At 41.1% G+C, this 22,679-nt stretch overlaps 1 protein-coding gene across 2 annotated transcripts in view; it reads right to left on the reverse strand.

The window, feature by feature from the left end:
* LOC147017616 (proprotein convertase subtilisin/kexin type 6-like) overlaps window positions 1-22,679 on the reverse strand; it is a 141,759-nt gene that overhangs the window by 54,320 nt on the left and 64,760 nt on the right. For both annotated transcript variants that reach the window (XM_085847373.1, XM_085847374.1), the window contains exons 12-15: window positions 20,313-20,501; window positions 19,819-19,955; window positions 10,055-10,204; window positions 9,039-9,141 (exon numbers count right to left, since the gene is read on the reverse strand). In XM_085847373.1, coding sequence (XP_085703499.1) covers window positions 9,039-9,141; window positions 10,055-10,204; window positions 19,819-19,955; window positions 20,313-20,501 — 579 coding nt within the window. The remainder of the gene's footprint in view (window positions 1-9,038; window positions 9,142-10,054; window positions 10,205-19,818; window positions 19,956-20,312; window positions 20,502-22,679) is intronic.

The following is a 22,679-nucleotide window of genomic DNA, read 5'->3' on the forward strand; positions in this document are numbered from 1 at the left end:
GCAAACACCACACAAAAGTCCTTGCGAGTTTCTGCAATCTCAGATTTCTCTTTTTCTTGTTTTCCATATTGTGTTGGGCTGTTGTCAACTTTTTCTCCATTTTTGTTGTTGATGCCAAAGTCTCTGCCCCATAGAAGATAGTTGGAATAATGAATGTACAGATTGAAAACTTTCCTTTTCAGAGATATTGGAAAGCTACCTCTCATGATGTTGCGAAGTTTTCCGTATTGTCTCCATCCAAGTATTTTTCTCTTTATTTCTTGTTTTTGATTCATTTCCTTGTGGTTAAAGCTTTCTGAGGTACATGGATTCTTCTACTTATTCTATTTGGTTTCCCTAAAATTATGATTTCTCCATGGTGCATGGGGGGTGGGGGGGGGTCATTACTGCTTTAGTTTTTGACATGTTCATCTTCAGGCCCCAATTCCTGTTGGCTTCAGCGAATTCCCTGAGAATGGTTTCAATTTTCTCTAAGCTTTGTTCTATGACAACAATGTCATCTCTAAGTCTTATATGGTTAAACTTTTCTCCATTAATGGTGACACCCTTATCTTCCCAATGAAGTGATCAAAATATGTACTCCAAACAGGCCGTGAATAATTTTTGAGAGATTGTGTCACCTCGTCTTAAGCCCCTTGTTTGATGTTGATCTTACCACTTCCTTTGTGTAGCGGATCTGTAGTTGTACAATCTGTGTAAATATCTTCCAGTAATTCAATATATTTCCTTTCCACTCCTTGTTGTTGTCATGTGTCCAGCACTGTCTGTTTTTAGAGTCAAATACCTTCTCGTAGTCTTCAAATACCATGCAGAGAGGTTTATTATATTCCTGACATTTTTATTTGAGTCGATTGATGGTGTGTATTGGTCGAGGGTGGAATATCCACTTGTAAAGCCTACTAGCTCTCATGGTTGGATGCTATCTTGATTACATTCCATTTGATTGGTCAGGACCCTTGAAAAAAGTTAATATATACAGGTAGTAGGCTGATTGGACAATAGGTATTAAGATCTCATTTGTCTCCCTTTTTGAAGAGGATAACCATGTTGGCTTCTTTCCATTGCTTGTGAACGTTCCCTCGTCTTAAGCAAGCTGTGTATAGTTTAGCAATCTGGATTGTGATGGTGTCTTCTTCTTACATAATTGTATATATTAATACGGTATCCGGCCATAGTGCCTTGCCTCTTTACATGTTTTGTAATGCATGTTTAATTTTCCAGTTTGTGATATCTGGTGTCTCTCTGGCTGTTGTTTCATGCACCTATTGAACCCCTTTGTCACTGTGGTCAAGGTATTTATAAAATCCTCTATTCGTTGTAACATTTTGTCTTGATCTCTAATTTCATGTCCATTTTAGTCAAGCAGTGTTATGATCTTTTGTTTGCCATCATATAGTTTTCTGGTTTGTTTTCTTTGGGTTTCTGTTGTTTTCTGTCATTTCCTTTCACTTTCAAGTGTTATATTTCCTGATGTTTTCTCTCATCTTCTTTCTCATCGTTTTTCATGTTTCTACGTAACAATCCACATTTTGAATTCCAATTCTAACAAAAAATGTTTTTATTTCTTGATTCTTTACTTTTTTTTAGAAATATTTATAGATGTTCTACTTTTGATTTCAAAATGTTGTTGTACAACCGTATATAAATGTCACAACCTTATATAAATGTACAAGTACTGCTAAACTGGAGGTTCTTGTAAATTATGACAGGTGATTTGTGTTTTACAGTATTCAAGGATATTATTCAATTTAACTGAAGGTTTAAAGGTGTATAAATAGATTAATTCTGGGTTTTACCACCCTTGTAAGCAGTGTCGATCTATTACACCATCCAATCTGATACGTTGTATTAGTTATTCGTGCTTGTTGTTTATGTCCATTATGACATCTTTAAAAACAGTAAGTTTCCTGTTTGGAATGATTTTCAATTTTGTTTAACTGCCAGACTGCAAGCAGACACAAACAGAGTAAAAATTATCTCACTCCTATCTGCACATTCACAATCGGGACAAATTCAGAGTCAAAGTACGATAAAACGGCAAACTTCTCTTCCGATTCGTATTAACATTCAATTTAAATAAGGTGTTCCTCGATCATAAACTAATAAGACAGATGGACAGACAGATCGACATAGACAGATCTGAACCAATTACTTAGCTGCATTTTTTTGCTTTGTGTGCTTCGGGTAATAATGACGTTTCTCAACAAAGCTAATCTCAGAACAAAAAGTGGACTTTATCAACTGAAAGTTGAAGCGCTTTTGTTCAGGGAGCCGGCGATAGCTTGCCTACTCTTTGCGAAGGACAATGTGGGATCTTTAACATCCACCAACTAATGCCAGCAGACAAGATGCCCAGTTTACCTTCCATCTGAGGGATGGCACACACATTGATGAAGCACCCTGCCTGTAAAACACCGGGATGATAGTTTATAGCTGGGTCAGTATTCAAACCCAGGCTAGACAGCTTAGAGGCGAGTGTACATACTTGTAGGCCATCCTGCCAGCCCTATGCAGGAATAGAACGAGGAAAACACCATTGAGTACATGATACTGGTAAAACAAGATAGGGATGGTCACAAGAAATGATCAAGTGAAACCATCCCTACATCTTTCATCTTTGTTTGAATGGTTGTCCCAAGAAGACAGTCGTAACACAGACTGTGACTATCCCTACCTTGTTTACATACTTTTCAAGGAATATCTCTTCATCCTTTCACATTAAAAAAAGTTTTTATTTCTTGATTCTTTACTTTTTTTAGAAATATTTATAGATGTTCTACTTTTTATTTGCAAATGTTGTTGTACAAACATCATAGATGTGCTCACATGGTAATGGTACTGTACATACCTTATAGACGATTTAACATTCTAAGTAGGATGTACTCTTTCGAAATATGTGTGGATTGTTGCTATAATCGATTTCCTGAAAATATTCCACCGTTAACCACACCCATATAGGTCTGATTGGCCCTCCGACAAATGTGTGTAGTGGCCCCACCCCCATCAGGCTGATTGACAGTTGTAGTCCCACCCACCCCTCTGATCCCTTTCTATTCCTTTACAAAGGAATGCAGTTTTGTGTACTTTTCTTGTATTCCTTTCAAGCTATTTTTTCCTCTCACTCTCTCACCGCAGGCAGGTGGGTGATCTTTCTGTCTTCTACCATCTCCTCTCCGGTCTCGCCTCCCCTGCTCTCTCTGTGATCCCCCCAATATTTCCACAGGGCACTCAAGGTCCGCCAACAATCCCCTTCTGGTAAAACTACCAAAATCACAAATCACTGCTCACCTTCACTCTTCCATTCCTCTTTTTCCCCGCCTTTGGAATAAACTCCCACACTCCCTTCAATCCCATTCCTCCCTCCAGGCCTTCAAAACAGCTGTTCACCACCACCTCCTATCCTCCCCCATCCAAATCATCGATCTTTTATACCCCCGTTAATCAACCCCAAACCCACCTCCTTCAAATTCCCGAGCTTTTTCCTGAAAGTCACTGTAGTGTCCATCTTGTATACCACGTGTTCCCCACCCCATCCCTCTCCCTTCTACAGATCTCCTAATGTCTCTGTTCCCCACTGTTTTGTCCTTCCCTCTCCTGTCCCTATTGTCTCGTGCCCCCCTTGCTGTGTGTTGTGTGTTACCTCTCATATGAGTCTCGACAAGTTATACAAAGTTTTGTTTTTTCAAAGCTCTTAAAATTATGAGAGCAAAGGATGCTGCATGAAGTAAAACTCTGTCGGATGGTACCAGTCATTGCCATTGAGAGAGGCAGCTCATAAATATGCCACCTGAAGATTATTATTATTATTATTATTGTCATTATCTTTATATTACTAAAACTCTCATCTTGTATGTATGTATGTATGTTTTTGAAATGCAGCCAAAACGGTACACGATAGCACAAACATTTTAGTGCCACCTTACTCACCATTCTCCTGCGGTGTGCAGTATCAAGTTTCGTTCAAATCGGGCAGCGAAAAAATTCTTTAAAAAATCAATTCCTGATTCAGTCAAGTACTCTTCGGGAGTATTTGATCAAGGCAAACAACCTCAGCGGTATAGTTCGCTGGAGCTCTCTTTTTTTTTTTTCTTCTTGAAATGATTTATTTTAAAATCTCAAACATTTAGTACAGACAAAGAACGATTTATTTTTAAGCATAAAATAAACATCGCCATTTTGATCGAATACTTCGTTGTTCATTAATAAATAAAATTGTGTTTAGAAGATTACGCACAATAATTCCTTCAACTTTCTTTTCTCCGTTTTTTTTTTTTTCACATCGACGCGCAATATCAAGTTTCGTTCAAATCGGGCAACAAAAAAATATATTTAAAAAATCAATTCCCGATTCAGTGAAGTTTTGGTATGACGATCCATAAAGCGCAAGGACAAACCATGGAGAATGTGTTGATATACCTCGAGAAACCGGTATTTCAGCACGGACAACTGTATGTGGCTATTAGCCGAGGAAAGTTGAAGGAAAATGTCAAAAGTATTCCTGAAGGATGGGAGATCAACCAAGAATGTTGTCATTAAACGCGTGCTTCATTGAACGATGACTCCTGAGATAAATGTTCAAATCTTCTTAAAGTTAAAGTTTGACCACAAAATAATATTAAAGTGTTGTCTTTTTTTTTTTCTTTTTTCTTCATCAACCACTGTCACAACGGGATCTCAACGTGTTCATGGGTCGTCTAGTTTAATATCATCATTATGAACGAGAAGAAGATTTGCCGGTTTTGACTGATCTTAGTTTTTTTTGCTTCATGGTCTGGAATACTGAAAAGTGATCCCTCTCGAGACAATCAACTGAGCAAACCAAGTAGGCTCTCATATGTAACCGAAGTGACTTTTTCAAGAAGACACTCCAACTTTAGTTTGGTATATAGTGGGTTGTGGGTGCAGCTGACATTTTTTTCTGTGCCAAACCTGCATAGAAAGTGCTGGCACACTCTCCGATAACCATCAACTTCATTTATTGATTTACCTCCTGTAATCATTCACACAGCGTTTATAAACAAACAATTCACTTCACATTACCATCATCATCAGATATTTTCAGTCCACTGCTGGACGAAAGCATCAGCGATTTGACACCATGTTGCTCTGTCTCTTGCTTTGTTGTTCCAATTGACTCTTCCCCGATATTTGTCTATTTCACCCGTCCATCTGAGGTGTTGCCATCCCCTGTTCCTGTTGCCATCCATAGGTCTCCATGTTGTTAATATTGTTGTCCACCTGTTATCTGACCTTCGGCTAATTTCCTGAGACTGATTATTTTGAAGAGATCCTCAGTTTTGGGTCGTTATCCGACAAATTTATTTGTCTTCCTATCCCTGTATGTAATACTTCACGTATTATTACCCTCACTGAAGGAAAGGGAATTGCGTTTCGGTCCAATGGTCTGTCTGTCTGTCTGTCTGTTTGTCCGCACAGTATTTTAGTGTTTTTCTCCGCAAAGGCTTGTCAGATTGAGACGAAATTTTCACCATTGGAGCGACTACTCATGTAGAATTTTTTTTTGATCATTATGTCATCATAGATCACGTGGTGTTGCAGTCATGTTAGAAAAATGGAAAAACTTTGGACCTCTGTATCTAAAACCGCACCAAGGAAAAAACTGAAACTTCACACATGGCAAGTAGTTGTAATGGGGAATAAATGTGATTTTGATGACATCATATTTGCCTTCGTTAAGACGTCATAATTGCAGATGTGGAATGCTACATCTGATCAGTATTAAAATTTGTGAAGGTCATCTCGGGATAACATGGTCCACAGAAAAAAAAATTGCTGACATCATTGGTCACATGATTTGGCAGCCATATTGTTTTTTTTTTTTTTAAGATTCAAAAATCTGTTTCTCTGAAGTGGCTGAACAGATCGAGGTGAAACTTTACATGTATGATCGCTTATCCATGAGGAACAAAAGGTTCACACACATGATGTCAGTGGTCACATGGCTTGGCAGCCATATTGGATTTACCCAAAAACCTATAAAAATCTTCGCCAGAACGGCTGGACAGATCGAGGGGAAACTTTACACAAATGTTCCCCAAGTCTTGGCGATACCAGGGTATTCATGAATAATTGATGTCACATGGTCTGGCAGCCATATTGGATTGAGTGAAAATCTTCAAAATATACTTTCTCTTGAAACGCTGAATCAATCGATGTGAAACTTAACAATTATGATCGAGAAAAGATGGGGAATATATGTTTTAAATTTCACCCTGATCGACCACATGGTCTAGCGGCCAGAATTATTTAATTTTTTGATCTGGGTTCTTTTTTTTTTGTTTTTTGTTTTTGTTTGAATAAGTCTCACTTGGCTGTGCCTGGATGGGTTTGGGGGTAGAGGAGTAGCAGCTGAAATGCAAATCCTATCCAGGTTCCTCCTGATGACTCAATCTTTGCTTTTTGCTTGTTAATTATGCAACACACCAGGACGCAAACACCACACAAAAGTCCTTGCGAGTTTCTGCAATCTCAGATTTCTCTTTTTCTTGTTTTCCATATTGTGTTGGGCTGTTGTCAACTTTTTCTCCATTTTTGTTGTTGATGCCAAAGTCTCTGCCCCATAGAAGATAGTTGGAATAATGAATGTACAGATTGAAAACTTTCCTTTTCAGAGATATTGGAAAGCTACCTCTCATGATGTTGCGAAGTTTTCCGTATTGTCTCCATCCAAGTATTTTTCTCTTTATTTCTTGTTTTTGATTCATTTCCTTGTGGTTAAAGCTTTCTGAGGTACATGGATTCTTCTACTTATTCTATTTGGTTTCCCTAAAATTATGATTTCTCCATGGTACATGGGGGTGGGGGGAGGTCATTACTGCTTTAGTTTTTGACATGTTCATCTTCAGGCCCCAATTCCTGTTGGCTTCAGCGAATTCCCTGAGAATGGTTTCAATTTTCTCTAAGCTTTGTTCTATGACAACAATGTCATCTCTAAGTCTTATATGGTTAAACTTTTCTCCATTAATGGTGACACCCTTATCTTCCCAATGAAGTGATCAAAATATGTACTCCAAACAGGCCGTGAATAATTTTTGAGAGATTGTGTCACCTCGTCTTAAGCCCCTTGTTTGATGTTGATCTTACCACTTCCTTTGTGTAGCGGATCTGTAGTTGTACAATCTGTGTAAATATCTTCCAGTAATTCAATATATTTCCTTTCCACTCCTTGTTGTTGTCATGTGTCCAGCACTGTCTGTTTTTAGAGTCAAATACCTTCTCGTAGTCTTCAAATACCATGCAGAGAGGTTTATTATATTCCTGACATTTTTATTTGAGTCGATTGATGGTGTGTATTGGTCGAGGGTGGAATATCCACTTGTAAAGCCTACTAGCTCTCATGGTTGGATGCTATCTTGATTACATTCCATTTGATTGGTCAGGACCCTTGAAAAAGTTAATATATACAGGTAGTAGGCTGATTGGACAATAGGTATTAAGATCTCATTTGTCTCCCTTTTTGAAGAGGATAACCATGTTGGCTTCTTTCCATTGCTTGTGAACGTTCCCTCGTCTTAAGCAAGCTGTGTATAGTTTAGCAATCTGGATTGTGATGGTGTCTTCTTCTTACATAATTGTATATATTAATACGGTATCCGGCCATAGTGCCTTGCCTCTTTACATGTTTTGTAATGCATGTTTAATTTTCCAGTTTGTGATATCTGGTGTCTCTCTGGCTGTTGTTTCATGCACCTATTGAACCCCTTTGTCACTGTGGTCAAGGTATTTATAAAATCCTCTATTCGTTGTAACATTTTGTCTTGATCTCTAATTTCATGTCCATTTTAGTCAAGCAGTGTTATGATCTTTTGTTTGCCATCATATAGTTTTCTGGTTTGTTTTCTTTGGGTTTCTGTTGTTTTCTGTCATTTCCTTTCACTTTCAAGTGTTATATTTCCTGATGTTTTCTCTCATCTTCTTTCTCATCGTTTTTCATGTTTCTACGTAACAATCCACATTTTGAATTCCAATTCCATCTATTTTAATTTCCCTTCTCTTTTTGTAAGTTGTTTGGTGCTGTCTGAAATTTTGGATACCTGTTTCTTTCTTTACCTGTTGCCTTCAATGCACTTTCTTGAATGATATCAGCTATCTGATTGTTCCATCTATTCAGGTCAGTGTCCTCTTCCTCCTGAAGTACCTGAAACCAGTTTTTAAGCTCCATTTGAAATTCTTCTTTCTCAGATTTCAGGTTTTCTCGATCTGCTTTCTGTGTTTTGCTCTCAACAATTTCTGTCTCTAATCTTGTATCAATCTATATTTTGCATAAAACATTCCATCATTACTTCCTGTATTCATTTTGTTGAATACTTCCATGTCCTAGACAATGTTTAATTCGTTTCTTAAGACGAAATATCAAAGGCTATGTGGCCACGGCCTCACGCGGGGATGTGGGGGGGGGGGGGCTTGGGGCATAAATTATCGATGCAAATGTGTACCGTGTGGCACCACCGGGTGCTGATGGCAGAGGGTGTTACAATTTCCTTTTTTACCTGGGCAACACTGAGGTTAAAGCACTCTCTTCACACGGGTAAGTTTGTACTCCTTCCCTTCTCCCCCCCCCCCCAAAATAATGGATGGGCCTGCCAATGCCTGTCATCGTGTCTGGGACACTTCGAGCGAGAAGGGACATCAGGATGAACCGGCCGGGGGGGGGGTCAAATGGGATGGGGGAGGGGGAGCGAGACACCTCAGAGGCTGTTTTGAGTTCGCAAAGTGATGCCAAAGTGACCAATATAGCAATTTTTGGCAAACAGTATGACCAATTGGTTCGTCAGCGAAGCCACGGGTAGGCTCTGCTCGTTCGTGATAACTTTTCTTCGGTTTGTGACAATATGTTGTTGTATCTTGCATATTGAAAGGACAACAAGGTATCACTAGTTTATGCCAAACAACTGACTGATTCTATAATGAAAGGCTGTGTAAGCCAGAAAGTTTGTGGTTTTAATGTTGTGCTTACAAACCGATTACAAAATGGCCATTTTAAATGATGTAGATAATTTTAAGTTTGCATCTTGTACCTCTGGCCATTGCGCTGGATGTTGAAATGTGCACAGCTGAAGCAATCCTTGGCTTCTGGGCCAAAGCACGCCTGATTGGTGTTGCACTCCTTGTGGCAGGGACCTGTTAATAACAGGGCAGTGGATGAATGTGGTCGACACCATACTGCTAAAATGTAATGTGAGGGTAGTTAAGGTTAAACTCCACTTTTTGTTCTCGATCATCGTAAGATAATAATTTAACACATTCTTGGAAGTTTGTGCATTGGCACCAGTAATTTGCATCTGGGTATTGTGAAAAAAGTGGTGGGTATAAATTGCTGAGACGTTTCTTGTGAAGTTTCTTGTGAAAGTCAATCAAAAAGTGGCCAAAATTTACCAATTAGCTTTCACTACGGGTACATGGGTCTCTCACATAGAAATGGGTTTGAGTGGTGCAAAAAAAATTAAAAGTGGATGTCAATCAATGGAGTCAAACATATGTATAGCAACTCCACAAAATGTGCAGGATAACCATCACATTCAACCGCTAACCACCATCGAGCATCAGCATTCATCAAACGACGCTTGAACTCCAAGATTCAACACACACGTGCCACTCGGTGAATGGCATGCAGTAAACACCGAGAACTGTTGCACATCCCCTCAAGGCCTTCAAAACAGTTGTTCACCACCACCTCTTATCGTCCCCCATCCAAATCCTCGATCTTTTCTACCCCCGTTAATCCACCCCAAATCCACCTCCTTCAAATTCCATGCTTTCCTTCCTGAAAGTCCCTGTAATGTCCATCTTGTATACCCCTTGTTCCCCGCCCCATCCCTCTCGCTTCCACACATCACCTAATGTCTCTGTTCCCCACTGTTTTGTCCTTCCCACTCTCACCCCTCTTGTCTCATGCCTCCCCCCCCCCTTGTTGTGCATTGTGTGTTTGCTCTCATATGAGCCTCGACAATGTATACAAAAACAATAAATCTCACAGAGCCCCGATTCCATTCATAAGGCTACCACACAAACAGTTTACTCCACCCTGCCTCACCATTGTAACTGGATGTGTTTCCGGTGCCTGATTTTGTTTCCGTGCTCCAAGGCCATTGTAACGACCGAGAGTCTCGATCCCCTCGTGGTTGTGCTACAACCACAGGCTCCACTGTTCCATGCAGAATCAGCGTCCATTCTTTCAAACGCCCTACAAATGAACATGTAAATAACACATCCAAGTCAAAAGGGATGTAGTTTGAAGGGGAGAGGAGAGTGTTTTACATCTTGCGCATTGTTTGTAAAGTGCAAGTGATATGAAAAATGACTTAATGCCAAACATAACTAGCTATGTACTAACCCTACAGTGGGCATGGAATGGACTGTATCATATGTTCGTGATAATTTTAATAAACTATGGTCTACAATGTACTCAATAGACGTACTCACATTGTAATACATGCTTAATACACATGCTCACGTTGTACTACTGTATTGATGTATGCATGTTGTGCAATACATACTTAATAGAAGTACCCACATTGTGATATATACTTATCTAGTAAAGGTACCCGGCGTTGCCCGGCAATGCCAGGTCCCTCCTCCCACCTAATCTCCTGCCTCCTCTCACCCCACTCATCTTTCTCGACTACCACTCCACCCATTCCTCTCCCTCCTCTCACCTCCATCCTTTCACTCCCTCTACGCATGCTACTCCCTCTCCCTCCCCAACCCCCTCCTCCTGGACTCCCACTCCACCCATTTCCCCTCCCTCCTCCATTATAATTTTGTTTATGAATCTTCAAGATATTGAACAGAAATATCAACAAAATTGAACGTATTATTGTAATGTTTTTGTGTGGACAATATTGAATGTTTTTCCATCAAGGGTCAGAACATGTAAATTGTGTTTTGGTGTTCCAGCTCTCGAGTAAGCCACATATAGTTGACCACGTGAAAAAGATATTTGAAATCTGTTTTGTTGTCAGACAATCAGAACGCACTCTCACAACAACTCTATCTGTATATGGATCAAAATCGCTTGTTTTTAAATATTTGGAATGGAGTGGAAATTTTTCAGAGTAAATTAATTGAAATATTATTCCAATAAAATACTATACATAGGGTTCTGGCGATCGTCTTTTTTCCTGTGCAGCACAAGGCTGCGAGTGGCGTCATTGACTGAGGGTGCGGCCGTGCTGCTGATGCAGTGCCCCTGTAGGTTAGAGCAGGAATTTGGAATTTGGCCAGGATTCCATGGATGGCTTCCCTACTCTTTGTGAAGGACGCCTCGATGGGATCTTTAATATCCGCCAACTCATTCCGGCAGATGCGACACCCAGTTTAACATCCATCCGAGGGAGGGCACACATTTTGATGAATCACCCTGTCTGTGAAACACCGGGATGACAGTCTATAGCTGGGTTGAGATTCAAACCCAGGCTAGACAGCTTAGAGCTGAATGTGTACCTCTCGGCCACCCTGTCATTGAGTGGGGATGCATTGCTTTGTAGCCACTGAAAACATTTTTGAATTCTCTCTTGAACTTGTAGTTCGCTTTACTCATTCCAATCTTCTTGTGAATTTTGCCTTCTAAACTCCAGGGATTTCCCCATGGAGAACTGATCCGCGATCTCCATGCCCACTGTTCACGCAGCAGGAGCTTTCACCCGCACCACAAAGGTTAACATGAATCCCCAGCAGAGCACCACGGCCAAAACACCAATCTTGATGAGGTTGAAATCAACATTTAATATCACTTATCACACAACGCGCCCCACTGGGCCAAAAACCATGCTCGCCCGTAATGACCCCTGCTCGTTGCACTCAATGAATTACATTTCTGGCCTATTCCTTAATCTTTTCTTCTCTCAATATAATTGTCAGAACAATCAAAATCGCAAACTTTAATACTTTGCAAATTTCACGTTCTTGTGTAAATATGGAGAAGGTGGAAGCATAGCCTTCCTTTAAAGAAATACGCTTATACACTTAGTCATAAAATCTGTGTTTTCTTTAAATTTTAAGATTTCATTCCAGATTTCGAGAATTATTTAGTGCATGAGATCCGATCCTCAAATCCAAACACACGTATGTTGATTATACACTTTAATTAGTCCGTTAGAGTCGATCGTGTTTCCAAGGCAAGGCATATTTAGTAGGCCGAATCAAAATGGTGGCTAAGACTCCTGTGAGATGAAATTGGTCTGACAAAGGATAAGCTTTTTATGAAACTTATCTGTTAATTATCTTCAAAAGGGGTGTTTAAATTAACCCAAACACCAAGTTTTCATTCTGGCACTCCCTTGGAGTTTCCTTAGTATGCAAATTTTTGGATGATAGGTTTCATGGTTTTGGAGTTATGGAGGAGACACGTACATTGACTGACCAACACACACTGACATTTATTATTATGGATAGACATATTGACAACGTGCTGTGGATATAAGGACAGAGCCTGAACTGTGTTTGTGCATTTGGCTGAAATTTGTTCTTGTCCCACACCCTCTTTGTGACAAAGTCCCCTTACCATCACCCCCCCATCCCCAATCATCATCTACCCTGATCTTCTTCTTCTTCTTTCGGCTGCTCCCGTTTGGGGTCGCCACAGCGGATCATCCGTATGATCCGCATAATGATTTGGCACATGTTTTGCGCCGGATGCCCTTCCTGACGCAACCCTGGTCGCCTCTTACGACACAGGGATATGGTACACCTATTTTAATCGGGGTATACACTGGCCCAGTGCACTGGTACTCATTTCGCCGACCTCAGAAGGATGACAGGCTGAGTCAACCCCCTGGTGTATTAATTCAGTGGCCCAACGGGGCTTGAACTTGGGACCTTTTGGATCCCAAGCCGCTGCCCTAACCACTGCGCAAATACCAGGCTCCATCATCTACCCTGATATGTTTCATATATATATATATATATATATATATATATATATATATATATATATATATATATATATATATATATATATATATATATATATATATATATATATATATATACACGTTAATGTTAATGCTTTGGTTATATGACAGTAAAAGTCTTGTGTATTCATTATTCACATTTATGCCTCTTGTGTTTTCATTATATTCATTTATCAGGTTCTGCAGAGGGGTAATTGGACTTTGTAAACACCGTGTAGATTGGAAAATTGTTACCTTAGAAGTGGAATTGTATGTTGTTTGTTGAATGTATGCTGGTGAATGTGCCGTTTATGTTTCAGGATTAAGTTTGCCATAGATATATAAATATGGGACCGTTCAGGAAGAAGATGATGCACCGCCAACTTTGACCGCTTCTGGAAAAGTTTTATTTGTCTTTAAATGTCTGGTAATTGTTTTATATTTATTTATATGGATGTGTACTCCAATATAACTGTCATTAATCAAAAAGGCTTCGGCACTAAACGACGATTTTAAAAGAAATGAAAAAATTTTAGAAAAGAAATCAAAAAAAAAATCAAACTTTCTTTTTCAAATTTTTTTATTATTTTTATTTTTGCCAAAAACACTCCCAGGCACTCACTGATGAACTTCTCAAAGTTTGACAAAGATCTGAGTGGCGATCTCTCAGAAAAATGGTGACAGACAGACACACATATGGCTCTCTTGCAGCATCGATTAATATTGTGCTAACATTAAGATCTCAGGTATTCAGTCAGTGATCTTCGTATAATGAGTGATTTGGAATCAAGCCATGACAATAAAATGGTACACGAACATACACTACCAGTAAAAAGTTTTAGAACACCCCCATTTCTCCAGTTTTTACTGAAATTTAAGCAGTTTAATGTTTCAATGTGCTCTGAAATTAAAGCAGAGAACAAATAAACAATTGCAGATAAAAAAGAAATCATGGAATCGTTTTGTTGAACAAAATTGAATTAAAATTTTTGACTCATCAAAGTGGCCACCTTTTGAAGATATAACAGCCGAACATACTCGTGGCATTCTTTCTACAATGGAAATCAAATATTGTTCGGAAAGTTCTTCCCAACATTGTTGCAGAAGTTCCTACAAATGTGGTGCACTTGTAGGTTGCTTTGCTTTCACCCTTCTGTCCAGTTCATCCCAAACCAGTCGATGGGGTTTAAGTCTGGAGAATGTGCTGCCATTCCATGATTTGAAGCCGACCATCTTGTTCTTTTCTTCTAAGGTAGTTCTGACATAGCCTGGAGGTATGTTTTGAGTCATTATCTTGTTTAGGATGAACGCCTGACCAACTAGGCGTAGACCAGAGGAGAATTCGCCTAGTTTGCATGGTGCTGCAAAATGCTGTGGTAGCCCTTTTGGGTCAGGGTGCCAGTCACTCTGTGCAAGTCGCCGACTCTGGATCCAGCAAAAGAGCCCCAGATCATCACGCTTCCTCCTCAATGTTTGATAGTTGGTGTCACACTGAGGAACCATCCTTTCGCCGACTCGACGGCATACAAAAACCCTGCGTGATGAACCGAAGATTTCAAATTTTGATTCATCGGTCCATAAGACCTTCTTCCAGTTTTCAGTAGTCCACTGGCGGTACTTCATGGCCCATGCAAGCCTCGTTTTCTTATATTGCCATGTTAGCAATGGCTTTCTTACTGCGACTCGACCTGTCAAACCTGCGGCTCGAAGTCTTCTCTTCACAGTTGAAACTGCGACTTCCTTACTGCGACCAGTGTTAAGCTGTGCTTGAAGCTGCTGTCCTGTGAGCCACTGATCACGCAAGCTGTTGACTCTCAGAAACTTGTCTTCTGATTGTGTTGTGGCTTTGGGTCTGCCAGACCTCTTCCTGTCAGAGTTTCCTCCAGTTTCCAAGTGCCTTTTGATGGTGTTGGAAACTGTACTCACCGCCACCTTGGCTTCTTTGCAATTTCTCTAAAGGAAAGACCTACACTTTTAAGGGTTATAATGGTTTGTCTGTCTTCCTTTGTTAATTGTCTTTTTCTCGCCATAATAACAATATACTACTTCCTGCAGTGTAATATTGTCCAAATAATGCTTCAGAGGGTGCAACAACACAGTCTGTTCCAACACTGCTTTTATACAGACAGAGGGTTTGTAACTAATCAACAAAAGTTGGGACACCTGTAGGAAGTGTTTGCATCAACTTTCAAGGCTCAATTTACTTCCATTGCTGCAGAACAGCTGCAGTTGCTCACCCATTTCTGTTCCCTGAAAAGGGCCTTTTTTAGCAACTCTGAAATTTACATTATTTTTCAGTTTTTGGAAACCTAAACTTTTTTTTTTAAATCTCTGGCAGTTTATCGCTAATCTTTGTACCATTTCAGGTTATTCACTGGACTTGAACTGCTTAAATTCCAGTAAAATCTGGAAAAATGGGGGTGTTCTAAAACTTTTGATCACCACCATGTGTAAGGCTGTCTCATGTGGTGCTATATGATACGTATTTTCATCGAGAGAATTTGGGTGCTTCCCCACCCTGAACCCCTGGGACAATTAATTGTATTTATCCCCTAAAATCCAGCCATGCACCCTCCAAGTTCAACCAGCACTTTTCAACTAATTCCATGCAGTGGTTCATTTCAAGTAATGTTCCCACTTCCAGGAGTACGATTTCTTTTTTTCCACCTGAAAGCTTCCTGTACACACAGTGAGTACAAACGACAACCAGTTTGCAAATCATTCCATCCAGCGGTTCAGGAGTGTAGAAAAGTCAAACAAAAACACACACACACACACACACACACACACACACACACACACACACACACACACACACACACACACACACACACACACACACACATATACACACACACACACACACACACACACACACACACACACATACACTTCTCAAATTACATAGTATGATATAGAGGAGCCTTACCATATACTCTTTATAGAGCTTTGGTGCTGCCAAAAGTTTCTTGGCAGTTGTTATGCTGGGTGGTTTCCCATTGCCCTCCGAGTTAGTCAGTTGGATAAGGAATTTGTAATTTGTTTAGAATGGTGGACCTAAATTGCCCACTCTTCACGAAGGACACCGTGGGATCTTTATCGTCCATCCCCAACTTCTTCTTCTTCCTTTGTATGCAGCATAAGGCTGTGGGATCGCATCATTGGCTGAGGGTGTAGCTGTAGCTGTACTACTGATGCAATGCTCTCTGTAGGTTCATGCAGGCAATTGGAATTTTGCCAGGGTGCCGGTGTGCGGTGATAGATTACCTCCTCTTTGCGAAGGACAAAGTGGAATATTTAACATCCATATCAACTAATGTTGGCAGATGGGATGCCCAGTTTGATATCTATCCGAGGGATATATTGTTGTAATATATATATATATATATATATATATATATATATATATATATATATATATATATATATATATATATATATATATATGTCTGCCATTGCTCCCTCCACCCTCCTCTACACATTCACACCCACCTGAATCCTCCTCCATATATCTGCTTTGGACTTACCATCCCCAGTCACTGTTCCTCACAGATACTCAAACCTATTTCCCTGCGTGATCTCCTTCCCCTCAAACCTGATATTCATTTGTTTTCTCTGCTGCCCGACCCATATCACTTCGGTCTTCTCCATACTCATCTTCAGCCCATGCTTCCCAAATGCTTACTTCTACTCCCCCAGTACTTCCTGCATTTCCAACCCACTCTTCGCCACAACAGCGAGATCGTCCGCATACAGCATCCTCCCCATACTACCACTCAAGCTCACCTTGCTGCTTACCAGCTCCATCACCATGATAAACATGTGTGGGCTCAGAGCGCTTCCCTGCCTCAAACCAATGTTCATGCTGAACTCCTCAGACATCCAAGAACAAAACAAACCTCTTCCCTTTGTTCCCTTGTACATCCCTTCCAACAACCTGACTTCTGCTTCTAGCACTCCCATTCATTTCAGTGTCACCATCACCATCTCTCTCGGGACAGTGTCGTCAGCCTTCTCCAGGTCCACAAATCTCAATACTATCTCACTTTGCACCTCCATCCTCTTCTCCATGAGCTGTCTCAGCGTGAACATCTCATCCATCGCCCCACCCTACCCTTTCTCACCACCTGCTGCTCTTCTTCGATCTCCATCTCCATGCTCTTGCTTATCTTCCCATCCAGAATCCTTTCCAGCACTTTCATTGCATGACTTCAGAGTGCAATGCCCCTGAACTTCCCTGGATCTTGAACATCACCCTTCCACTTCCATATCGGCACAATTAATCCTTTCCTTCACTCCACCGGAATCAAACCCTCGCTCATACATATATTCAACAGTGTCTTCATCCAACAGATTCCGAATTCTTCCGCTACGATTATCATCTCTGTACACACCTCATCAATGCCTGGCACTCTTCCCTTCTTCATCCTTTTCATTGTTGGCTGCATTTCCTTCTCCTTGATCTCCACCAACTCCACTTTCCCCTCTACATAACACGGTAGCTCCTGCTCACCATTGCTTCGTTCCTGGTTCAACAATTCTTTGTAATGTCCTTCCCACACCTTCAACACTGACCCCTCTTTGTCACTATCCTCCCGCCACCAACCTTAATCACTTCTCCCTTCTTCATATCTTTAACGTCTTCATCCCTGTCACAAGCCAATTTATATATCGTCTTCCTCCCACCATCCTCTTCCAACTTGTTGTACACCTCTTCCATATCATTCCTTGCCTTATCCACAGCTCTACTTGCTGCTTTCTTCTGCTCATACAGGTACAGCAACCCCACATCCGGCTGCCTCCCCCGATCCTTGATCTTCTCTATCCACTTCCAAACCTCCTTTTCACCAACTGCCTTCGCTACATCCTCCTTTCACCATACCTGGTTTCTATCCCTCGACAATGAACTCTTGCCCGACGTCCTTCCACACAAAACTTCGGCAATTCCCCTAAGCACCTCTCCATACTTTTTCCACTCCTCAAAACCTTATACTTCTTCGCTAAGTAGCTACTAACCTAGTCCTCCACCTCTCCTTGCACTCTGAGGACGTTTCCCCAACACTTCCCCCATAATAATCTTCTGACCCCTGCTCTTAACCTCCCTCCTTTTACTCATCCATACCACAAATACTACAGGCTTGTGCTGTGTGTTGACGTGCTCTCCCACCACTCCCTTACAATCCTTAACCCTCCACAACTGTCGCTTCCTTACCACCACCAAATTCAGTTTTCTCTGATGTCCACTCCTATAGGTAATCTTGTGGTTTTCCCACTTTTGAAAGAATGAACCAGCTGTGGCCATCCCATTCCTTGCCACCAGCCCCACCAGCAATTGATCCTCTCTAGTCCTCATTCCCCAACCAAATTTACCAAAACATTCCTCTTCACCCAGCTCCACTACTCCCACATGCACATTAAAGTCACCCATAATGCACAGCATCACATCCAGTTCAACTATTTCCATCATCCTTTCCAATTCGTCCCCAAATTCCAGCTTCTCTGTCCCAGACCTTCCCAGTTTGTGGCCCATATACCGACATAACATAAACCATTAGCCTCTGTATCACCACCCATACCATAACTATTCGTCTCTCCCATCTTTCCACTCTGACCACCTGCTTGCTGATCTCTTTCGAAAACATTATTCCCATGCCATAACTCCTTCCATCCCCACCTGCATTCAACAGTTTGTATGCTACCAACCTCCTCACCCTGTCTCTTTTTCATTTGGTCTCCCGCACACACAGCACTTCCAACCTCCTCCTCTGCATCATCTCCACCACATCGACCCCTCCCTCCCCATTTATCCCACATTCAAGCAACCTAGTCGGACCTCGCTTCTTAATCGCTGCTTGCCTGACAGAGCTAGTACCATCTTGGATATTTTGGGATGTCCAGGTCATCAATCAGCAGTGCTGCCCTGGCTGACCTGCTGGAACTACGACTCCAGCTTACTGTTCCCATCCTGTGCGCACGCACGCACGCACACACACCTCTCTTGCTGCTCACCTCCCCCCTTGTTCTCATTTTCACCCTCAACACTCGACTTCTCTCCTCCACATAATTCACTTCTCCCTCATCTGATTCACTCTTCCTTCAAGTGACTCACTCCTCCCCAACCAAAGTAAAAAAAAATAAAAAAATTTAAGCTTAAAAAACCCCCATAGGCCTAAAAAGTCTTTCCCATAATTATGTCGTGTCATTTTGTAGTTTTGTGTACACCGATTCACCAGAGGGAAGGAATAAATGGATGGGATTTGTTCCCATTTTCGTCCATTTTTTTCCTCCCTGCAAAAGAAAACTGCAATATGAAGCGTGCAATGATCCTCACATTTTTATAGGTAGAGCCACACAGTTTGAGATGGTATCATTCAAGTTTGGTTTGCTGTTTTATCCTGAAGATATTAAAATGGAATTGGTACAATCACTCAGGAAGTAACTATTCTGACATCGCACCTCAAGTTATCGGTGTAAAGGAGGTCTCTGTAATCCTCCTTCATCTCATAAAATTCAGCTCACAATTTATTTTGAAAATAAAAAATAAAAATAAAATTTGTTTTTAGATGAATTTCCCTCTTATATAAACATGCTGGAATTTTCTGTCCCCCCCCCCCTCACTTCCATCCTCCTCCAGCAGCTTCACCTCCTTTTATCTTCTCTTTTTATTCCCATTTTATCAAAACTACCTTTGGCTTTTCCTGCCTTGCACTTTCATCCTTCTCTCAATTTTTTTTTTCTTCCTGCACTTAATTCTTCGCATGCTTATTACGAGATCATACGAACGCCATTGTCATAAATCTGTACAATTATTGTTACTAATGTGACACACAGCCGATTTATACCCCTTCGCTGTGATCGGAAATATCCCCACAAAGTCACTACTTCGGGGCACAATCATTCCCCATACCGGTGGCCTTGGGATTTCGAAGTCGTGAGGGTGTGTCATAAATCTCTAGCCTCCATTTTCCACTTGCTTTTTCACCCCAGCAGTGGGTCGTCATAAACTCCCATGCTTGGAAACCATCTGGTGAGTGGTCAAAGGGTCTGTGAGAGATATTTGGGCAAAATGTGGAATTGGTAAATTATTTTAGCCATCTCTGGGGAAAAACAGCAAGATGCAAGTTCGTAGCAATATTCTAGAAAGTAATCCCAGGCAAAAAAAACTTTCCAGGGACATTCCTGGATTCCTGGACAAAATTCTAGGCAACAGGGACATTCCTTTCCTGTCGTGATTCTCTGCAGACCACTGTAGTCGGACTTGTTACCAACTATAGTATATGCGAGTACAACTTTCATACACTACAGTTCTAACTGTAGCATTTTTGCCTGGGATTGAAAGTATTTTGCTTGCTTCTCGCATGGCATTAGTGCGTACCTCTTGGAAGCGTGTAGAATCTGTACCTGTTTGCAAGCAGTTGGGAGCGCGTGCCTGCCGGTGAAGTGAGATAAATAGACAGGTCACTGCGACGTGGGTGGTTCAGGCTAACTCGTGCCACTACATGCTCCAGGTAAACGATGTGCAAATTTGCGTTATCCTTGCAGCCGAAAGCATGCGTTACTGATGTGAGACCTTGCTGAGGCCGGATCCATCTGTGAGGACAAAAGTAATAACCATGATAAAATAAAAACAAGTAATGCAAAAGCATGAACGACTAAGTGATATCACAACGGGATTAATAGGATTGTGGACTGGTTTTGTTTTGAAAAACATTACAAGGATATACTATACTAAGGAACTCAGACACGAGATTTTCTTGGAGGTACAAATGCTTAATCAAAACTTATTTGAGTTAAAAAAGAAAAAGAAAACTAGAGGCTTGTGCTATTTCCACTGCCCATTAACTTCATCTATACATTTACTTATGCAATACATACTAACCCGATTCCGACCATTAGTTTAATCAAACTTAAGATTTACATCCCTTTTGGAATAATTAATTTACATATTTTATCTCGAGACTCGTCATGCAGCCAGGGGTATCGACACACAATAGCAGACAGTTTTTGAATGATACCATGACTATTAATGTCTACAAACTAAATGCAAGAAGGACAAATAAGACGTTGGTGTTGAAGACGCAAATTGAGATATTCGACATGCATCGTGATAGAAAGTAGAAATCGTACTTAACGAACTTGGCGGGTTGGGAGTTAAGAACCCTGCGATGAGCCTCAACTTCGAACACAACTGTCCCTTTTGGGAAATTTGGACTTTAACGTGAGCATGAGTGGCCAGGGCCTTCAATGAGTCGCAGCGGTAGCTCGGTGCTCCTGGATCGTTGCCCTCATGATTCGACTGCAAGGCAGCTTGTTAAAGGAGACTTAATTGCTAGTTTTGGGGATGTGGAAGTGGATATGAATTTGAAGATGTGACTGGGGTTGCACTCTACTTTTGACAGTGGGTATTTCTGAGTTGCATAGAAGATGACAACAAAGCTGTCCGATTCGAAAATTTTTCCATGTTTTAGTTGAATCTGCCGCAGCTGCTTCCACCTCAAAGCGAAATTTTTCGAACCAGATTTGTCGTGTTCTTCTGTTGTATATCCGTGCCTGTGCTTCCGTTTGTGTTTCTGGCCGATTGTCTTTGTGAGATCGACCCTTTTTGTGCTGGATTTGTCGAATTTGTTTTTGTTTTGATCAAGGCCTACTCCTACTGCTTCGGTAGTTGCTATGAAAATTATTTGTCCTTTTTTGTTGCCGTGTTCCTCATTTTGCTTCTTTCTTCCCAAATATTGTGCTTCGTACCTCCTCAACGTTATCCTATTTCACCTCCTCGCTTCAAAAAACAAAATAATAATGAACTTCTTTTATTCACTCCACAGTTATCTTATTCCATTTAATTTCCTACTACTTGTACTTCCTGGACTCCATTCTTTTTTCCATCTTTTCTCAATATCTCCAAACTGATCAAATCTTCATATTGCTTGTTTCTTCGTTCCTTTAAAATCATTTTAAAATGCTTCACTTTCCTTATTTCACCATCAGAAGTAACCCACATGTTCTTCTTCTTCTTCACTACAATCTATTAATCTTCTTCTTCACAAATATTATTTCCCAAAACTGTCTCTCAGCAAAGTGCTTGGTCCACCAACCCCCCCCCCCTACATAAAACACCACCTTTCTCTGTGCCTTCAACAAAAATTCTTACCTCCAAAACCATATTCCTTATCTACATTTGTCCAGTTTGGGGATGTGTAATCAGCATCCCCACCCTCCCCCCCACCCCCATTCGTTTCCCCTATTTCCACATCCACTCCACCCCTCAAAGCTGCACTTCCCTCCTTTCTGCATCCCTCGTCCCACCCTCTCAATGCTTCCCTCGCACCCCACCCCCTCACCCCACCACTCAAACCTCACGTCTCACCCTGCCCCACAAAGCATCCCCCCACCCCCTTCATCATGCCTCCTACACTATCCATAACTGTGCAGACCTCAAAAATCTGAGGTTTCCACTCCAACCTGACAGTTCTCTCAATCTAGGTCACTGCTGATAAACCGGACATCATCTGTTTAACAGAATCCTTCCTCCCACAGCACATCTATGACTCCTTACTGTCTCTCTCCGGCTATTGTCTCCTCCGATTGTATTGGCCTGAACCCAGCTCGAGTGGCAGAGTTACTCTTTAAATCAAGAACTCAATTTCTCACTGCCTTTGTATTGATCTTACACCTCCCAACCAAGCCTGCTGTTGGCTTAACAGTTAAAGTACTTGGCTTAAGATTTTAGGGTCTTGAGTTTGAACTCCTGTCAGGCTGTTGAATTAACAC

This window comes from Eptatretus burgeri, chromosome 11 (assembly GCF_056783735.1).
Source record: "Eptatretus burgeri isolate ZD-2024b chromosome 11, Ebu_testis_v1, whole genome shotgun sequence".
NCBI lineage: Eukaryota > Metazoa > Chordata > Myxini > Myxiniformes > Myxinidae > Eptatretus > Eptatretus burgeri.